Raw genomic sequence first — 21968 nt, forward strand, 5'->3', positions numbered from 1 at the left:
CAAACTCAATGATAAAACTGTATTCCGCAAGCTCCTACACCAGTGGTCTTCAAACGGTGTGCCTCCAGATGTTGCAAAACTACAACTCCCAGAATGCCCGGACAGCCCTATTTGGGAAACACTGACTTATTCTACAAACCACTATATAGTTTAACATGCTGGGAGTTGTAGTTTTGTAAGCATTGGAGGTCCACAGTTTAGAGACCACTGTCCTGCACCCTTAAAATGTTACTGTTCCTCTCTATGGCTGTGCTGAGGATTTGGAGTTATGTATCTGAAAATAAGAAACTGCTGCTGCAGTAAATATATACTACGAATGTGATGTAAAGGGGTACTCTGGTGGAAAACAAATGCTTTTAAAAGGGGTACTCCACTGGATTTTTAAAAAATCAACTGGTGCCAGAGAGTTAAGTAAATTACTTCTTAATCTTTCCAGTACTTCCAGTACTTATCAGCTGCTGTATGATCCACAGGAAGTTCTTTTCTTTTTGACTTTCCTTTATGTCTGACCACAGTGCTCTCTGCTGACACCTCTGTCCATATCAGGAACTGTCCAGATCAGGAGAGGTTTGATATGGGCATTTGCTTCTACTCTGGACAGAGGTGTCAGCAGAAAGCACTGTGGTCAGACAGAAAGGAAATTCAAAAAGAAAAGAACTTCCTTTGGAGTATATATAGCAGCTGATAAGTACTGGAAGGATTAAGATTTTTAAATCAAAGTCATTTACAAATCTGTTAAACTTTCTAGCACCAGTTGATTTAGAAAAAAAAATGTTTTCCAGTGGAGTACCCCTTTAAATCAACTAATGCCAGAAAGTTATACAGATTTGTAAATTACTTCTATTGAAATATCTTAATCCTTCCAGTACTTATCAGCTGCTGTATGCTCCAAAGGAAGTTGTGTAGTTCTTTCCAGTCTGACCACAGTGCTCTTTGCTGACACCACGGTCCGTGTCAGGAACTGTCCAGAGTAGAAGCAAATCTCCATAGCAAACCTCTCCTGATATGGACAGAGGTGTCAGCAGAGAGCACTGTGGTCAGACTGGAAAGAACTACACAACTTCCTCTGGAGCATACAGCAGCTGATAAGTATTAGACGGATTAAGATTTTTTTTTATAGAAGTAATTTACAAATCTGTTAACTTTCTGGCACCAGCTGATTTGAAAACATTTGTTTTCCAACAGCGTACCCCTTTAAAAGGTGGAGATTAACTATAAAAGGGCTTATACAGGAGAGAAAAGCATAGCTTTTTTTTTTTTTTTGCTGCACCTGACCTCAGGTTGTGTGTGGTTTTACAACTGGGTTCATTCATGTCAATGCAACTGAGATGCAATACCACACACAACCTGAGGAGAAGAGGGGCGCTGTTTCTGGCAGAAAGTAGCTCTGTTTATCTAATCCTGGATAACCCCATTACATTAACACCAGGAGTATATGTCTAGATGGATTGCGAGATTTGTAATGGGATTTCTTCTGTTAAAGTGCATCTATTATTTCAATAAACTTCTGATATGTCATAGCGACATGTCAAGTTGTGATCCGTGGGGGTCCAGGTACTAAAACAAAAGGGCGAAGCACTCGGCTCAGCTCTGCTGAGGAAGCAGTCTATGGATTTGCAGAAAATGTTATAGACTTTCATTGAATCCATATACCACATGCTCTTCTTATATAAGGATGCAGCGCTTAGCCAAGCTGGTCTGCCCGTTTTAGGGTATGTTCACACGGCGGAATATTCGTGTGTAATTCCGCCGGATTATTCTGCATAGACTTTCCGCTGCAGCAGAGTCCCAATGATTTGAATAGGATTCTGCTGCACTGTGCACACTACAGAATTTCCGCAGCAAATGTTTCCTCCGCAGAAAGAATACCTATGTCTATTATTTCAGCGGATTCTGCTTGGAAATGCATTGTCGTCTATGAGATCGCGCATTTCCGAGTGGCCCTAGTGCCCGCCAGATTATTCAAATGTGCGGAATGTCCACCCGTGTTTTCCAGTTGGAAAATCTGTCAGCATTATTTGCTGCTAAGAGCTGCACACGCCATTGGATAGCTGTAAGGGCCCATGCACTCTACAAAAATTCAGTCAGCAGATCCATTGCCGCCCGGAAATGGGGTTCATTTCACATGGAATTTGCTGCGGAAATTAACCCCTGCAATTTAAAGTCCCATTGACAATGGTCTTACTATAAGGAATAAACATGTTCATTCATTATTTGGAATCCTGATCTGCATCTGAAGCTCTGCAGTGTGAAATTCTATAGTGTGCACTGAGCAGCAGAATCCCATTGAGATCATCTGCAGTGTGCCCTTAGGGCAGGGGTCTCAAACTCAAATTATCTGGGGGCCACAGGAGGCAGGGGCTGGGCGAGGCTGGGCCACATGCGCCCCTCACATATAATGCCCCATCATGCGCCCCTCACATATAATGCCCCCATCATGTGCCCCTCACATATAATGCCCACATCATGTGCCCCTCACATATAATGCCCACATCATGTGCCCCTCACATATAATGCCCCCATCATGTGCCCCTCACATATAATGCCCCCATCATGCGCCCCTCACATATAATGCCCCCATCATGCGCCCCTCACATATAATGCCCCCATCATGCGCCCCTCACATATAATGCCCCCATCATGCGCCCCTCACATATAATGCCCCCATCATGTGCCCCTCACATATAATGCCCCCATCATGTGCCCCTCACATATAATGCCCCATCATGTGCCCCTCACATATAATGCCCCCATCATGCGCCCCTCACATATAATGCCCCCATCATGCGCCCCTCACATATAATGCTCCCATCATGTGCCCCTCACATATAATGCTCCCATCATGCGTCCCTCACATATAATGCCCCCATCATGCGCCCCTCACATATAATGCCCCCATCATGCGCCCCTCACATATAATGCCCCATCATGCGCCCCTCACATATAATGCCCCATCATGCGCCCCTCAGATATAATGCCCCCATCATGCGCCCCTCACATATAATGCCCCCATCATGCCCCCCTCACATATAATGCCCCCATCATGCGCCCCTCACATATAATGCCCCCATCATGCGCCCCTCACATATAATGCCCCCATCATGCGCCCCTCACATATAATGCCCCCATCATGCGCCCCTCACATATAATGCCCCCATCATGCGCCCCTCACATATAATGCCCCCATCATGCGCCCCTCACATATAATGTCCCCATCATGGGCCCCTCACATATAATGTCCCCATCATGCGCTTCTCACATATAATGCCCTCATCATGCGCCCCTCACATATAATGCCCCATCATGTGCCCCTCACATATAATGCCCCCATCATGCGCCCCTCACATATAATGCCCCCATCATGCGCCCCTCACATATAATGCCCCCATCATGCGCCCCTCACATATAATGCCCCCATCATGTGCCCCTCACATACAATGCCCCCATCATGCGCCCCTCACATACAATGCCCTCATCATGCGCCCCTCACATATAATGCCCTATCATACGCCCCTCACATATAATGCCCCCATCATACGCCCCTCACATATAATGCCCCCATAATGCGCCCCTCACATATAATGCCCCCATCATCCACCAGCAACACCCCCCCACCCATTCCCCCTACCCCCCTGTGGTAATAGCATAAGCTGACAGATGACAGGGGTGTTACTGCTGGGGGGGGGGGGGAGCATTCCTCACATTAGGTAGTTTCCCCACATTAGGTAGCCTTAGGCTAAGTTTCCACTTGGTTTTTCTCTGCCAGTTTTTGGAATACTGCCACTGCAGCTTTTGAGCCAAAGTCAGAAGTGGATCCATAAGGGAGGAGAAGTATAAGTCCTTCCTTTATATGTCCTATTCCTTTTGAATACACTTCTGGCTCTGGCTCAAAAATTGCAGTGGCAGTATTCCAAAAACTGCCAGAAAAAAAAAAACTTGTGGAAACTTAGCCTTAGCACAAGTTTCCCCACATTAGGTAGCGCAGCACAGTTTCCCCACATTAGGCAGCCATAGCACAGATTCCCCACATTAGGTAGCACAGCACCGATTCCCCATATTAGGTAGCGCAGCACAGTTTCCCCACATTAGGTAGCGCAGCACAGTTTCCCCACATTACGTAGCCATAGCACAGATTCCCCACATTAGGTAGCACAGCACTGGTTCCCCATATTAGGTAGCGCAGAAGTTTCCCCACATTAGGTAGCCGTAGCACAGATTCCCCACATTAGGTAGCCTTAGCACAGTTTCCCCACATAAGGTAGCCGCAGCACAGATTCCCCACATTAGGTAGCCTTAGTACAGTTTCCCCACATTAGGTAGCCTTAGGCTAAGTTTCCACTTGGTTTTTTCATCTGGTAGTTTTTGGAATACTGTCACTGCAGTTTTTGAGCCAAAGTCAGAAGTGGATCCATAAGACAGGAGAAGTGTAAGTCTTTCCTTTATATGTCCTATTCCTTTTGAATACACTTCTGGCTTTGGCTCAAAAATTGCAGTGGCAGATATCCAAAAACTGCCAGAAAAAAAAACAAGTGGAAACTTAGCCTTAGCACAGTTTCCCCACATTAGGTAGCCGTAGCACAGATTCCCCACATTAGGTAGCACAGCACTGATTCCCCATATTAGGTAGCACAGCAATGATTCCCCACATTAGATAGCACAGCACAGAGTCCTCACATTAGGTAGCGCATCACAGATTCCCCACATTAGGTAGCGCAGCACAGTTTCCCCATATTAGGTAGCCTTAGCACAGATTCCCCACATTAGGTAGCCATAGCAGAGATTTCCCACATTAGGTAGCCGTAGCAGAGATTTCCCACATTAGGTAGCCGTAGCAGAGATTCCCCATATTAGGTAGCTGTAGCACAGATTCCCCACCTGGACTGCGCTACTTACATCTGCCTGCAGGGACTTCCTGGCGGAGGTGCCAGGAAGTGACGTCATTGCACACGCTGCGCAGGACGTCGGCGTCCCTGTGCATCGCTTGCGATTACGCCACTCACTGCGCGCACCTCCGCCAGAAAGTCCCCGCAGGCAGATGTAAGTAGCAGTTTAGTGACGGGGCAAGACTGGTTGCCCCGTCATATGTGCACCGGGTCCCATGTAGCAGTGTTTGTCGAAGTGTGTGAAGTCTTCCGGCATTTAGCCCTGCTTGCCCGAAGCACGGCTAAATGCCTGAAGAAATCCCCTGCCTGGCGCCCGGAACTGCATGTCCCGGGAGTCGGGCGATACAAATTCCAGATCCTTGGTGCGGGCTGCAAATGGCCTGTGGGCCGGGAGTTTGAGACCCCTGCCTTAGGGTATAAAAGCAAACTGTACCTTTCCTGGAGCTGAATTCTCAAGTGCCATAGCCTGCCATGTTTCCTCGCTCTATACATCAGTTATGGAGAGGCTGGGAAGTGAGGGCGAGTGAGGAGGTGTACCAGGCTGTGGCACTTTAGCAGCTCGGCCCCGCCTCCTTGAAACTTGGGTGAAAATTCTATAGGCAAGTTTGGTCACCACTATCAGCTCCAGGAAAGGTGCAGTTTGTTTTTATACCAGCTATATTGTTAATTCACCTTTCTGTTTTGCATAATTTTGCCAAAATAGGCCTATCCAGCAGCCAACCTTAACAATATCAGCTATCCAACAGTGTCTGCGGGTCTGAGCAGCAAATACAGCTGATAGATTCCCTTAAAGCTTTAAGGGTGCGTTTACACAAGCAGATTTTGTTTTAAACTCGCAGCGTGTTTCCCGCTGTGAGTTTGAAAGAGTCAGGCTCTCCGCTGTTAAAAACCCGTTGCAGACCCCATTGACTCTAATGGGGTCTTCGGCGGAGATTCCACAACCGAAAGTCTCCTTCGGACAGCCCGCGAAGAGCCCGACCCTTTCAAATTTGCAGTTGCTACTTTGAAAGGAAATCCACTCATGTGAACCAGCACAAAGTCAGAGATGTCTGGCAGCAGCTTTCTTCTATCCTCCATTCAGAAAACAAGCAGACTCATTACATGATTATTTAGGGTTTGGGAGAGATATCCACTTGCCAAACAAACGTTTGTTTTTTTCTAAGGGCTCATGCACACTAGGGATTTTCTGCTCTGAATTAAGTTGGTCTCAATGGGATTCTTCTATCGTGCTTCAATACACACTATGGAACTTCAAACGCAAATCCAGATTCCATCCAAAGAAAGAACATATTCATTCTTTCGGCAGAATTTTACTTGGAAAAGAACATTGTCAATGAGACTAAATTGCATTGATTAATTTCGGTTTGAAATTCCTTGCAAAATTAACCCCAATATGTTCACACAGAATTTCTGCATGAATTTTTAGCCAATACACTTCAATGGGATTCCACTGTCCCATTCACATAGCAGAATTTCTGCTGCAGGAATTCCAATGAAGTGAATTGGCTATAATTTCATGCAGAATTCAGTGCAGAAATTCAGCCGTGTGAACATAGCCTAATTCTGGGAAGCGCAGGTCCGCTGAAGTGAGGAAATTCCTTACTGAGTTTCTGTAGTTTGTACGGGCCCTAAAAGTGGAAGAGACGGATTCCCCCAATGGGTGTGAACAAAGTTTATCATGCCAAATACTTTGTTTCCCCTAGAGGTAGGTGGTATCAAATGTGCTTGGTGTATTCTTATATTACCCACCCTACTGAAACATCAGGTCTAAGCTATGTGACCTGCACTTATGAAATAAGTCTGTATCTAATTCTTATAATACAGGTAACAATTTCACATTTAAAGGGGAAGTAAACTACACAAAATGTTCTGCGAAGGAAACAATCGGAATGGCATTCCACTTCATGATATATATCCAAAAAATTCTGCAATTACACACATGGCAGGAGTTTGCTCAGTGTTTGGAACAAACTTCCGAACACTGGAGCCGGGAGCTTGTGACATCATAGCCCTGCCCCCTCATGATCTCACGCCCTGCCCCCTCAATGCAAGTCTATGGGAGGGGGCGTGACGGCTGTCACGCCCCCTCCCATAGACTTGCATTGAGGGGTCGGGGCGTGATGGCATGAAGGGGCGGGGCTATGATGTCACGAGCTCCCGACTCCAGCGTTCGGAAGTTTGTTCCAAACACTGAGCAGCAGAGTACCCCTTTAAGGGAGCGGCAAAGATGCCACCCAAGATGCACTCTCCTCTGGGCAGAAAACTGAAGGTATAAATGGTTAAGTGGAATCAATATGATCAGAGAAAAACAATAAGTACAGTGTCAATCCTTCAGTGTGACGTCCAGTTATCCAGAAAGTCTGCTGGTCCAGCATACAACTGTAATACAGACTATAACTAGATCCACCATGTATAACCAAACAGCTGGAATTAAAGGGGTACTCCAGTTTAGGAAAATGTATCCCCTATCCAAAGGAAATAGGAGATAAGTGTCCAATTGAGGGGGGTCTGACCACTGACCCTGATCTCCTCCACAGCGCTCCAGCTCTCCACGCGCCCTCTTTTCATCTCTATGGGAGAGCCGAAGTGCTGTACTCGTGTATCTCTGGCTCTCCCATAGAGATGCATGGAGGGGGCGTATTAACCGGTGGTCGGCACAGCTCTGTGCATGGGGAGATCTGGGGCGCCGAGCAGGAGACCCCCGTGATCAGACACATATTTTGGATAGGGGATACATTTTCCTAAACTGGACTGCTTCTTTAACCCTTCTGTTGACAGGACTAGGGTCTCTGTGGAAGGGATTATTCAGGAATAGAAAAACATAGCTAACTTCTTTCAAGAACAGCGCCACACCTGTCCTCAGGTAGTGTCTGGTATTACAACTTGGCTCCATTCACTTCAATAGAACTGAGCTGTAATTGCACACACAACCTGAGAGCAGGGGTGGTGCTGTTTTTTGAAGAAATCAGCTGTTTTCCTAATCCTGGATAACCCCTTTAATTTCAGACAACACGCAAGGAGACTAGTTATTTTGCACTTTGTCAAATATGCCAATATAGATGGAAAATAACAGGATGTAGTAAGTGTAATTGCCTGTCCTTGTACTATGGGTCCAGCCAATAACTCTGCTCTATTGATCTGACTCTCTGCTAATATCTCTTATCTTTCATTTTTTTGTGTGTGTGTTTTTATCTCAAAGAGCAGAAGTGCAACCGGCGACTCCTTTTCAAGTATAAACAGTAGTGATACACAGAGACACTGTTAAGTATGAGCAACATTTACATAGTGGCCCCCTTACATATTGTACCCCCCCCCCATTGTTATATAGGCAACCTGCCTTATATACAGTTGAGACTGTGCCTGGCATTGCAGCTTAGTCCTATTCATTTAAATGGGTCTGAGCTGCAGTACCAGGCACAGCCACAGATGTATGTATGGGGCTCTCCCTGGGTCAGTGTTTCCCAAACCAGGTGCCTGCAGCTGTTGCAAAACTACAACTCCCAGCATGCCCTGACAGTCTTCGGCTGTTTAGGCATGCTGGGCGTTTTAGTTTTGCAACAGCTGGAGGCACCCTGTTGGGAAATACTGCCCTGGGCAAACAACGTGGGAGACTGAGATGCTGGCTGGAACGTCATTGTCCCCTCAATAAGCAAGGGTACTAAGAAATGAAATATCTCCTATCCCAGGAAAAAAATATCAGTAATTTTACCTTTACATCCTCATATACTTTGATTCTTTTTTGTCCAGTTAAGCAACAAAAATTAAGTAAAAAAAAAAAAACCTAAATGATATAAACAATATAAAGAATTCAGCAACCACCCTCTCCCTTCCTACAAACAAAAGCCCTCCACCTCAGTTCTCTGTGAAATAAGGGCCCTGGAATGCTACTATACAGTGTTATTTTACATTTTAATTTAATTTCAGACACACGCTACGAGCAGACACACAGAGCTATGCAGCCGAAGCAAGGAGCTCTCTCTTGTGACTGCTGTCTACGCATCTGCTGCGGATGCGCTAAATGTGACCTATCCTTCGGGTGCATTCACACATACAGTGTCCTGCACCTATCTGATGTGAAGGATTTGAAGCTGCAGATTTTATGCTATGTAAACTAAATAACTGAACACAGCTTCAAATCATGCGCATCAAATATGCGCAGGATACTGTACATGTGAATAGACTCTACAGCAGTGGTCTCAAACTGGGGCCTTCCAGATGTTGCAAAACTTCAACTCCCAGCATGCCTGGACAGCCGTTGGCTGTCCAGGCATGCTGGGAGTTGAAGTTTTGCAACATCTGGACGGCCACAGCTTGAGACCACTGCTCTAAAGGGTTATTCCCATCTTGAAAAGAAGAGCATATTGCTAGGATATACCATCCCTTTATGATAAGTAGGAGTTTGACCTTAAAGTGGAAAAAACTTTTATTTTTTTATATTAACCAGCTCCACAAAGTTAAACAGATTTGTAAATGACTTCTATTAAAAAATCTTAATCCTTCCAATAATTATCAGCTGCTGAAGTTGAGTTGTTGTTTTCTGTCTGGCAACATTGCTCTCTGCTGACATCTCTGCTTGTCTCAGGAACTGTACAGAGTAGAAGAGGTTTGCTATGGGGATTTGCTTCTATTCTGGACAGTTCCCGAGACAGGTGTCATCAGAGAGCACTTACCGCCAGAAAAGAACAACTCAACTTCAGCAGCTCATAAGTACTTTAAGCACCCCCACTGATCTAGGGCCTATTAATTTAGGTGTGCATTTCCTTTTAAAGGGGTACTCCGCCCCTAAACATCTTATCCCCTATCCAAAGGATAAGGGATAAGATGTCAGATCGCCGGGGTCCCACTGCTGGGGACCACCAGGATCTTCGCTGCGGCACCGCGCTATCATTACTGCACAGAGCACGCTCGCTCTCTGCGTAATGACCGGCGATACAGGGGCCGTAGCATCTTGACGTCATGGCTCTGCCCCCTTGTGACATCACGGCCCGCCCCCTTAATGCAAGTCTATGGGAGTGGGCTTGATGGCCGCCACGCCCCCTCCCATAGACTTGTATTGAGGGGGCGGAGCGGTGACGTCACAATGCTCCGGCCCCTGTATTGCCCGTCATTACGCACGGAGCAAGTCTGCTCTGTGCAGTAATGATAGCGGGGTGCTTCAGCGAAGATCCCGGGGGTCCCCAGTGGCAGGACCCCGGCGATGTGACATCTTATCCCCTCATCCTTTCTTGCCTAGTGTTGTCACATTTTTTTTATGTGACAGAAGATGAATTTCTGTGGCCTTCATCTTTTACCAGCTCCAACCTCAAAATCAACCAGTAATGCACTGTGGCCCCCATGTAGAGTGTGACAAGTACTTCCTACGTTAATGATAAGCATACAAAAAACATTGTCACAAAAATGAGCTGCCCGGAGTCACTATCAGACTTCGGTCGGCACATTTAAATTAATGAGATTTGGCGCCGGTCCGGCTGGGATACGGGAGCGCCCAGTTTTAAGATTTCCCAGCCGGATCTCAGAAACGTGGTGTGAATGCTCCCTAAGGCATATTCGAGCCCAAAGCACAACAGCTCTATATAGGAGGTTGCTAAGAATATTAGAATTTCTAGGCATATATAAACAAAATGTTCAAACATAGAATTTTTTCTCGGAGGAGAATTTCTCAAAACTGAATTTAAATACGAGTCCTTGATTCATCAATGTCTTCTTTCAGATCATTAAATATTATATTTATCCATTTCTTGGTTCAACTGCTGCTTGGAAAGCTGGAGAAACACCACAATGGATGGCATTCAATCAACCATCTTTCCCAAACTCCTGAAAGGACCACAAAATAATATCCCCATCAGAGATGAATGTATCAATGCTGAATAAGGCAGACGTCTCTCTTACTTTCTCTTCCCTAGAAAAAGGGATGTTTTCAGCACTTTGGGGACATATCTGATGGTCAGTGAGATTCGTGTCCCCCGAGTCAATGTCTCCTCTGCTTGTGCTGTACATTGATCAAGATTGGCCACTTTGTGGTCTAGTATGTCCTCAGTCAATGGGCGAATTCCATGCAGGTAACTTTTATACAGGTCCTCACGTAAGATAAAAAGACTCCGTGGCTCCAGCAAGAGGGAGTGAACATGCCGCTGTTCTTCTGTCATAGGGACCTGGAATGTAGAGAGCAAATGTTCAGGAGAAACACGGAAATATGCTGAAATAATGATATATAAGCAAACGGCAGGATCACAGGTTGATTTACTGACTATAAATGGGAAACTCACCTTCTGCAAGCCATTGAGAAATTCAAAGACAATGCATTTACACCACACATATGTAAAGTTCTGCCTACTTTTTTTGAGTTTGCTGGATTTATTAAGAAAAACGAAGTGGAACGTGCAAAAATCGAGGGTTCTGGAGAGCGCTACTGTATGCAGAGGTAAATGATTCAGCGTACGCCAACAATTACACAGGACTGGCTTTTATTTAAAAAAAATCAAATCGATACAGGACAACGCGTTTCGGAACACTCGCACCTTCCTCAGGTCCACAAAAATTAAAGGTCTGTAGTCCTGGCGGGTTTTCCTGTGGTAGTGTTTTCCTTGCGAGTGTGCACCGAAACGCGTTGTCCTGTATAGATTTGACTTTTTTTGAATAGAAGCCAGTCCTGTGTAATTGTTGGTGTACGCTGAATCATTTACCTCTGCATACAGTAGCGCTCTCCAGAACCCTCTATTTTTGCATGTTCCACTTTGTTTATCTTCCTCCGTACCCTCCGGGACTATGGATAAAAGGGGTCAGAGCAGCAGACTGTTTACAACCACTCCTGCACACCCCTAGACCACTTGGCATTAGTCGTACTTGCCTTTTGTACACCTACAAAAGGTCAGTACGACACCTTGGGTGTTGGTGGTGGGTATTTGCAGTTCTCATTTATTTGCTTTTAAATATTACACAAGGGAGCGCCACACCTTTTTTTCCCATTTTTTCTTGGATTTATTAAGAGACGCACTTTAGTAAATCCAGTGGCTCTGTGGCTGTCAGTTGCGCTCTGAGCTGGTGTACATTTCTGGAACATTTATTGTCACAATTTGGGCCTGAAATCACGTGACAAGGGTCCACCCTCCATGCAAAGCCGTGCCCACTTCCTGCCTCCCCCCTCCTTGGTGCAAGCAGTAAATCTGTTCAAAAGTTGCATATTTTTGTTAAGAAAAACCCAAATTCTTTAGCAACATCTGTGACTTTTGAGCATATATGCCACTGATGCAGCTAACTTAAAGGGGCACTCCTGTTGAAAACTTTTTTTTTTTTTTTTTTAAATCAACTGGTGCCAGAAAGTTAAACAGATTTGTAAATCACTTCTATTAAAAAATCTTAATCCTTCCAGTACTTTTTCGGGGCTGTATACTAAAGAGAAATCCAAAAAAGAAATGTATTTCCTCTGATGTCATGACCACAGTGCTCTCTGCTGACCTCTCTGTCCATTTTAGGAACTGTCCAGAGCAGCATATGTTTGCTATGGGGATTTTCTTCTGCTCTGGACAGTTCCTAAAATGGACAGAGAGGTCAGCAGAGAGCACTGTGGTCATGACATCAGAGGAAATGCATTTCTTTTTTGGATTTCTCTTTAGTATACAGCCCCTAAAAAGTACTGGAAGGATTAAGATTTTTTAATAGAAGTAATTTACAAATCTGTTTAACTTTCTGGCACCAGCTGATTTAAAAAAAAAAAAAAAAAAGTTTTTCACGGGAGTACCCCTATAAGTGTACCTCTAGTGTTTTATGGACTTTCATGAACAATGACTATAGTGCAGAACTGTGCACAATAGTAACTTTCTAAATAAGTTTGCTTTGAATGTGGTGCAGGAATAGCTTACAGAGTGCAGATTCTCCCCACATATAACTCTACGCCAGGAGACGAGGTGAAAAACGTAGCACCCGCCTCCAGTATGAGACCCAGCTCCATAGAATTCCATTACACTAGTCTTGCAATGGATAAAAAGGATGGAAGACGTCACTCCAAAATGTTTTTTTAAAGAGATGGTAGGTTTATTCACCCATACAATGCAAGTGATGCGACGTTTCACGTCGCATCACTTGCATTGTATGGGTGAATAAACCTACCACTTGTTTGAAAAACATTTTGGAGTGCCGTCTTCCATCCTTTTTATTTATTGGAATTTTGACCGAGCACCCACCGACTTGGAGAAGTCACACAATGTGCTATATCCATCCTTCGTCTTTCTTTGCATGGGTCTTGCAATGGAGATGGATGCTGTGGAGGCAGAGTTATAAGCAGGGGGCAGGGAGAATGGGCCTTAGTAAGCTATTGATATAGTCCTTTTTTTTATACAACACTGCATGTTCACTTTAGGATGACCACATTGAGTTTAGTTTCTGCACAACTGATGACCAAAATGGTAATGTGTCGGCAGCAAGGCATTCGTACAAATCTTATATTGGAAAAGAGTTGACACCTTAGTGACGTTTTCCTGTAAAGACTAATAGGATAAGCTTAAAAGACATTTACCTGTTCTTCCTCTTCTGAACTGTTGATAGGAACATAGAAATCTAGAAGAGTATGTGACCCCAAGCTGATGGTGGTGACAGTAGGATAGTACAGGGGCCCATCCTCATGCGGCTATAAAATGAATACAGAGAAGTGAGCTAACATTTGGGATGTGATGTCTTTCATATACATTGCTTATATCACACTCACCATTATACCCTCTCCAGGATTGTATTCATTCACCAGCACATGGTTTGCATGATTCCCTCCAAACACTTCCAGAGAGGAAATCTTCTCTGTATATGTCTGGAGCCAGATAGGAAGCTTTTCAGGCACCATTCCCCGGGGGTGAGGGAGACCTCCTGTAAAAATGAAGACATGAAGGGTAAACTATGAGGTAATAGGTATATGGTTAAAAAGTGGAAAGATCTTTTTTAAGTTACAGAACTCAAATCCCCTCTACAGCCATATAGATAAAGTGTCCCTGTCTTTTTTTTTTTTTTTTTTTAGAGCCGAGGCAAGTCCTCTCTATATCACCCAAAGTGCAAGAAAAAGTGCAAACATGTCACACTAAAAAAAACGTGCACAAAGGATGCGGTGTATCGCTAAGCCCTTCTCCAACAGGAGAGAGGCCCCCCAACAAACCTACCTTTAACGTCCGGGCCAAAAGGCACCTGCAAGGATCCAGGTTCGATGCCCCTTTTGGCCGAAGCTACTAAGGGGCCAAAAATGCACCAGGCTTCAACCTAGGCGTTAACCAAGGTGTCAGCCGAGGAGCCGTATACTGATGCCATCTTGACCGAAGCCAAGATGCCCAGGGGTTGCAGGGAGGTGAGGAACCTAATGGCCACACACACCTCCCCTAGACTGCCAGGAGGGACACCCAGAAGGGCTACTGCATCCTGACAAATCCTGTGTACAAAAACAGACACATAAAAGTGGCACAGTGATATACAAAAAATAATAAATAAGTGGATAAGTGCAGATATACTGCTCGGTCATCCGTCCGGATCTATAAAAATTGCCCTGATCCTAGCCAGAAGGCCGGGATACCAAGGGTGAGTGCCAAAGGTGAAGAGTAATGGTGCAGTGCGTGGCACCTCAGGGTCACCACTCCCCGAGGCACAGAAGTACCTCGGCTCTACACCCCCCAACCTCATGGCGAGACCCGGAGGAAACAGGTCACAACAGGACAGCCGTCGAGCCGATTCCTCAGAACCAACCCCGGAACGCCTGCCTCCTCCATGCAGCACCCATCCCCCCAGCCACAAACAAGTGGGACTTCTTCACCAGCATGAAACTGATAAGAACAGATACTACACTTGATCTTAGCCAAAAGGCAGAGAAGTTAAAGTGTCCCTGTCATTTGAAAAACTTTTAACATGTTGAGCAGAAACGGAAACATGTAAAATATTTGAATTGGTCTGGGTCTCAATGCTGAGACTCCCACTGATTATTAGAGCGAGCAGGCAGATATGAGCTTTATTCCCCTGCTCACTGAAATCTCCTTCAGTTTCACTAGAAGGGCTTCATAGACTTATAATGTGCAACGTTTTTTTTTCTAAGAGCCGAGGAACGTGCTCTCGAATCACCCAAAGTGCAAGAAAAAGTGCAAACGTGTTACACTAAAAAAACGTGCACAAAGGATGCGGTCTATCACAAGCCCTTCTCCGATAGGAGAGAGGCCCCCCCAACAAACCTTACCCTTCGCCTCCGGACCAAAAGGTACCTGCGAGGTTCCAGGTTCGATGTCCCTTTTCGCCGAAGCTACTAAGGGACCACAAATGCTCCCGGCATCCCCTTAGGCGTTAGCCAAGGTATCTGCCCGCAGAGCCGATAACGTTAGGTACCCTGCCAAAGCAGGGGTACCCGGGGTGTTTGCAGGGAGGTGCGGAACCTAATGGCCACACACACCTCCCCTAGACCGCCAGGAGGGACACCCAGAAGGGCTAACGCATCCTGACAAATCCTGTGAACACACAACACGCAAAAAGTGACACAGTGAGACAAAAAGAAATAAATAAGTGAATGTGTGCAGATATACTGCCCGGACATCCGGCCGGATCTATAAAAATGTCTCTGATCCTAGCCAGAAGGCCGGGAATCAAGAGGTGAGTGCCACAAGGTGCAGAGATCATGGTGCCCGTGCTTCCACTCAGTCAGTCTATCCTCCCAGTGAGTTTCGGCACCTCGAGGTCACCACTCCCCGAGGCACTAAAGTATCTCGGCTATAGACCCTCTCAGCCTCATGGTGAGACCTGGAGGTAACAGGTCACATCAGGACAGCCGTCGGGCTGCCCCGGAACGCCCCGGTACACTTGCTCCCTACCATGCAGCACAGATCCCCACCAGCCCCATACTGGCGTCCCCTGCCACCAGCATTAAACTGATAAGAACAGATACTACACTTGATCTTAGCCAAAAGGCCGAGAAGCACTTATAATGTGCAACGTCTAATGCAAGTGTATGGAGATTGCTGCGAGACAGGGAATGAAGAGCATAATTATATGCTTCTCCCCACTCATTCTAATGATCAATAGCATTGAGACCCTGACCAGAGTCAAAGTTTTTTTTTTTTTATGACAGGAACATTTAATTAGTCATCAGTTGGTACAGGTTTGTGGTGCGGTTGACACTGAAAATAAAACGTAATCCCTGGTCTTCAGTGTTTGCTAATGTGGAACTTGGTGCACGGTCCCCAAGCCACACAGTGATGTCAGGCCTGGATCTTCATAGTAACAACTCCTCCTCTGTGCTGAACCTCCTCCGCTGCAAAATGGAGCACCAGGGAAGAGGAGTTACAATGAAGATGCTAGCCAGATGTCCCAGCACACCGGGGGTTTGAAACGCCAAGCCCCCCCCCCCCCCCCCCCTTCACCAAGCTACACATTTGCATATACTGAAGACCAAATAGATGTATTAAATAAAAATAAACATCTGTATTCCTCCTACACATACATTTATTACAGATTGTTTCACCAATCATATTGATAATGAATAGTAACTAAGCCATTTGTGTCTGGGTTTGTATAGGGCAAGTGTGTGCTATTCAGTTTTTTAGCATGTTTTATCAATGAGAAAACACCATTACAGTGATCCCTCAACTTACAATGGCCTCAACATACAATAGTTTCAACATACAATGGTCTTTTCTGGACCATTGTATCTTGAAACCAGACTCAACATACAATGTACAGACAGTCCAGATCTGTGAAACGTGTCAATGGCTGGAAGAACCGACCAATCAGAATAGACATTCACTGGTAAAACCCCTGTATTACTGAAGTGTAGGCACTGACTGGTGTCTGGTAGCGCCCCCTACAGTACAGGGAGGTATTACATGTTCTGTACACTTTACCTGTACCAGGGTTACCTGCTTCTTTGGACACCAGGTGAGGGCGGCTCCATGTTACTTTTTTGGGACACTGTATACTGTACAGGACCCCGGAGAAGCTTCTGTCCTCTACATAGACAGTGATTACAGCTCCCAGCAGATCTTTATTACTTTTATATGTGAGGATTTGCTTTGTCTATATTAATCTACTTATTTTTCTTTAATCCTCACTTTTCCTATTTTTGGATGACATTTTGGTGGCTTCAGAACCAATTACCAGGTTTTAATAGAGTTATGGTCCCAACATACAATGGTTTCAACATACAATGGTCGTCCTGGAACCAATTAATATTGTAACTTGAGGGACCACTGTATATCGTATATGTTCATTGGATCTATATGTTATATTCACTGTCATAAAGTCAGACTCTGTTCCTATAAAAGAGGGCAGAGCGCTAGCCAGACAAGTAAAGGCCTATAGTATATACAATAATACAGATCCTATCGCTGTTGTCGGTAGTTGATGCATTTTTCTTTATTTTGGCGATTGTGTTATTCTATGTGTTTAATAGAAGCGGATCGATGTGCCAGCTGCCAAACTCTCTACTTAAAGCTTTCTTTCATCTCCCATAACGTCTTGGCCTGTGCCAGGTGCTGGAGGGTACAGTTAGACAAGTCCCGGCTAGACACAGACATGGTAATAATACATAAACCCCAAGCCAATTCCTTTAAATTGATTTTCCTTTATAACTATTAATGCTAGTGTTGGCTCTGACACAGCAGCAAGTACTGAAGTTCTGTGTATTCACACAAAGTGACAAAAATGTCTTAAAAAACAATGCCACACCTTCCCCGTTAACAGTTTATTGGTGTCCTGTTTGGTATACCTCAATGTCATTTCTTCTTTGTATTGTGTGATGTAGCTCTTGGTGCACCTAATGGTTGGAACTCCACTATCTAGACCCCTCTAGTGTCGCTGGAACCCAGGACACAATATAGTTTCTAAGCTGCTAGCGTACAGGAAGAGAAAATGCCAAGCAATAGTATGGGTCCAATGCTAAATGTTGTGTTGGACATATCAATATGATGCTGGATATGAGTACAGCATGTTATAAAGGGCTAAAGTTTGGTGCCAGTTAACGGCATACAGAATGCCAATACCTATTGCCAGAGGAGACTACTGAGGCAACGTTAGAGATGTTAACATTCCAGAAATTTTTTACAGCCATGGAAAAAAAGGGTTTCTTTCAAGAACATTTTTTTTTAATTTTCAGAAAAACTGAAGAAAAAAAAAGGCAGAAGATTTCCAAAAAATGCAAACGATTTTGACAAAGATTGCATGTGCTCAAAACGCGCCAAGTTTCAAAATGTGACTGACGTCTGAACTCCCCCGGGATCCATCTGCCGCCTCACGGCTTGGACCGATGTGGTATAACGACTTTTAAAGCTGGTCTGCCTGCATCTGGAATGGTGAGCGCTCCCCTACTTTTTTTCTGTGTGTGGAACGATTTTGACAAAGATTGAATGTGCTCAAAACTCAAAACGCCAAGATTCAAAATGTGACTTGAAGCACATGTACTGTTAACCTTTTACCTTGTGAAATAAAAGCCGCATCAACAGCCCCTGCTGGATCGATTGCACTTATTTCCCACTGTCAACCCTAAGGCTATGTTCACACGGTAGAATTTCATTGGTTTCACCATTGAAATCTGCCAAAAAAATACTGCATGCGTTTCAAGCCTACTGTGTTCAATGGGATTCTGCAGTCCTATTCACACAAATGAATTTTCGCTGCAGATATTCTGCAGCTAAAATTTAGCATTTTGCAAAATATAAGTCATGTCTTATATTTTTGCGGACTTCTCTCCGCTAAATGCAGATCTGTTGCAAATTTCATGTGGAATTCACATGGAATTTAACTAAAGAAATAAATACAGGCACTTTTTTTTACGTGCACTGTTTATTCATGCGGAAATTCTGCATGAATTCCGCAAAGATTCACAAAGATACAGAATTTCGGCTAAATTAATATGGATGAAGAATTTATGAATCTGTCGTGTGAACATAGCCTAAGAGTGAACCCATGCCCAGGCACTAGTGATGAGCGGCAGGGGCCATATTCGAATTTGCGATATTACGCGAATATATATGGACAAATATTCGTCCTATGTTCGCAAAATTGGCGCATTCGCTATGTTCGTTCTCTTTTTTTTCCATGCAAAAATTCGTAATGAAATCTGCATAGTGCGCATGCGCAATTATAACTTTCACCTGAATGAAGGGAGGGATCAGTGTCCATTCTAGAAGTGTTGGTATTGGCATAAATTTGCATTAAAAAAAAGAAATATATATATATATATATATTCTTCATTATGAATATATATGACTATATTCTAAATATTCTCGTAATCGCGAAGTGCTGATATTCGCGGTAAAAATTTGCATTTCAGATATTCGCACTCAACACTACCAGGCACTATAGGAGGTGAGCTGGATTTCCTTTTTTTTGTTACTAAAGCCCTTTCCACAGCAGTAAATATGTATAAGGCTGCATTCACACCTCGTTTTCACAGTACGGTTGCTGGATCCGGCTGGGGGAGGGATCTCCCGTACCCCAGCCGGACCAGCACTGAAATCCATTTACTTTAAAGGGGTATTCCAGGAAAAAAAAAAATAATTATACCAACTGGCTCCAGAAAGTTAAACAGATTTGTAAATTACTTCTATTAAAAAATCTTAATCCTTTCAATAATTATCAGCTGCTGAAGTTGAGTTGTTGTTTTCTGTCTGGCAACAGTGCTCTCTGCTGACATCTCTGTCTGTCTCAGGTACTGCAGAGTAGAAGAGATTTGCTATGGGGATTTGCTTCTAAACTGGGCGGTTCCTGAGACACGTGTCATCAGAGAGCACTTAGACAGAAAAGAACAATTCAACTTCAGAAGTACTGAAAGGGTGAAGATTTTTTAATAGAAGTAATTTACAAATCTGTTTAACTTTATGGAGCCAGTTGATATATAAAAAATATTTTTTCCTATATAATCCCTTTTAATGAGCTGTCCAGAGTCAAACGGTGACTCCGGTCGGCTCATTTTTGACCGGACCCAAAACCATAGTATACTGTGGTTTTAGGTCCGGTCACAAAAGTGGATACGGGTCAAAAATGAGCCGACCGAAGTCACCGTTTGACTCCGGCCGGCTCATTAAAGTAAATGGAATTCAGCGCCGGTCCGGCTGGGGTACGGGAGCACCCAGTTTTCCCCTCCCCCCCGGCACCCGTAATGTGAAAACGAGCTGTGAATGGAGCCTGAGGGTGCATTCACACGGGCGTATTTGTCAGCGGATCCGCAGCTGCGGATACGCTGACAAAGGCCCCTAAAGTGCTGCCCTCTTTGTGCCTGCTAATAGCAGCAATCCGCCGCTGCCAGCAGACTACACAGAGAGCGGCCGCGATGTGTGCGAGTACACTGCAGGGTAACTCGCACATCACAGTGTGTCTGCTGGTAGCGGTGGATTGCCGCTATTAGCAGGCACAAAGAGGGCAGCACTTTAGGGGCCTTTGTCAGCGGATCCACAGCTGCGGATCCGCTGACAAATACGCCCTTGTGAACACACCCTTACTGTGCAATTCTGACCTTCATTCTCCCAATTCACTGCTCTCTGGTAACAAGAATCCAGAATTTTGTCTTTAGCTTCCAATGTTGTCTATTTTAGGGTATAGGCATATAAATTTGCATAAATGCAAAACAGTGTTTGAAAAACAAGTTCTGGTTCAACAGACCTTTTAAATGATTGATTTCGGACTAAAAGAAATGTCAAAGTGCCAAACAGATTCTTGTAACCTGCATCTCTAGGGTCCTATTGTGCAGATATTGTAAAAAGGAAAAATGCAATATTCCCATAGAAGAATATAGTAAAGCGGCTGAGATCGGGGGTATCTCCTCTCATTTATGATCGGCTCCTTCAGGTTACAGCTCTTTTAAGCAATTCCTACTAACCCCAGTTCTGCAACTTCCTCCCAGACAGCTGAGTCCATTTTGGTTTTGGAGCATTGTAGACCTGAGGAAGAGATTAAGATATGATGCTGAGGTCCATTTTGTTATCAACGCATCAATAAACTGAAAGCCTGATCTAGCACAGCTGGTGCAAAACTACAACTCCCAGCAAGCCCGGACAGCCTTTGGCTGTCCGGGCATGCTGGGAGTTGTAGTTTTGCAACAGCTGAAGGCACACTGGCTGGGAAAACACTGAGCTAGGCAAATCTCTGTGAGGGTGGGTTCACACCACGTTTTTCAAGTACGTTTCCCGTATACGTTTTCATTACTGAAAACGTATGGAACCGTATTGAAAACCGTGCACATAGACAAATAATTGAAAACCGGATGCATCCGGTTGCGTACGGTTTGCTTGCAATACGGTTTTCTCCCGTACTCAAAACCGTGGTTAACGGTTCAAAAACCGTACAGCAACCGCATAAGTTTTTTTTTTAACATGGACGTCAATGGGAAAGGCACATGTATACGGTTCCATACGGGAAAACGCTATACGGTTTTTACTTTGCACATGCGCATTTGCATCCTAAAGTCCCCACCCAAGACCCCTCCCATTAAAAATTGACAACATTTTCAAAAACGTATGTTTTTTTTAAATAAAAACGGACGGAACTGTAAGCACTTTTAAAAACAGTATACGATTTAAAAACGCATACAGTTTACTTTTTTCCATACTGTTGCATCCGGTTTTTTGGCATACGGTTTTCTTTAGAAAAACGGATTGAAAACACTATGGCAAAAACGTGATGTGAACCCAGCCTGAGCTAAACACAAAACATGTACAAATCTCACACCCGACCTTGACTTCAGGCCAACAACTCAAACCTAAACTTCTTTCAAGGGGTACTGCAGCACTTAGAAACCTAAACCCCTGTCCTGTGTCTGAAAGCAGGGGGCCCAGCTCTCCCCGCTGCATGAAGCATTTTTTCGGCACACAATCCATTTATTGTCTTTTGGAGCGCCGGAGTGCAGTTCCGGGTATTTCCGACCCTCTCACAGGCAATGAGGGTGATACCTTTTTTTAAGTGGCGGTGTACCCCTTTTAAAAAACTGTTATACCTAATAGGTCTAATTTAGCAAATACTTGTATTCCCACGAATAAACAATTTTGGAATGCGTTTTCTTTGAATGAGTTGTTCCATTCCTCTGTAAGGGCGCCTTCACGCCCCGTTTTTGCAATACAGTTTCCATATACGTTTTCAATTTGAAAA

The 21968-nt window shown here is 44.5% G+C and overlaps 1 protein-coding gene, 1 non-coding gene and 1 pseudogene across 2 annotated transcripts in view; all 3 read right to left on the reverse strand.

Annotated features, from left to right (window-relative positions):
- Positions 1 to 21968, reverse strand: part of ALKBH6 (alkB homolog 6) — a 36572-nt gene that overhangs the window by 2955 nt on the left and 11649 nt on the right. Inside the window, exons 5-8 of the mRNA XM_056541497.1 lie at positions 20704 to 20764; positions 13585 to 13736; positions 13396 to 13506; positions 10773 to 11035 (exon numbers count right to left, since the gene is read on the reverse strand). Coding sequence (XP_056397472.1) covers positions 10773 to 11035; positions 13396 to 13506; positions 13585 to 13736; positions 20704 to 20764 — 587 coding nt within the window. The remainder of the gene's footprint in view (positions 1 to 10772; positions 11036 to 13395; positions 13507 to 13584; positions 13737 to 20703; positions 20765 to 21968) is intronic.
- LOC130292070 (U2 spliceosomal RNA) lies at positions 14619 to 14726 on the reverse strand (annotated as a pseudogene).
- Positions 15621 to 15812, reverse strand: LOC130292254 (U2 spliceosomal RNA). Its single transcript, XR_008848150.1, has one exon. It is a non-coding gene; the product is annotated as a U2 spliceosomal RNA (small nuclear RNA).

Source organism: Hyla sarda, chromosome 9 (assembly GCF_029499605.1).
Source record: "Hyla sarda isolate aHylSar1 chromosome 9, aHylSar1.hap1, whole genome shotgun sequence".
NCBI lineage: Eukaryota > Metazoa > Chordata > Amphibia > Anura > Hylidae > Hyla > Hyla sarda.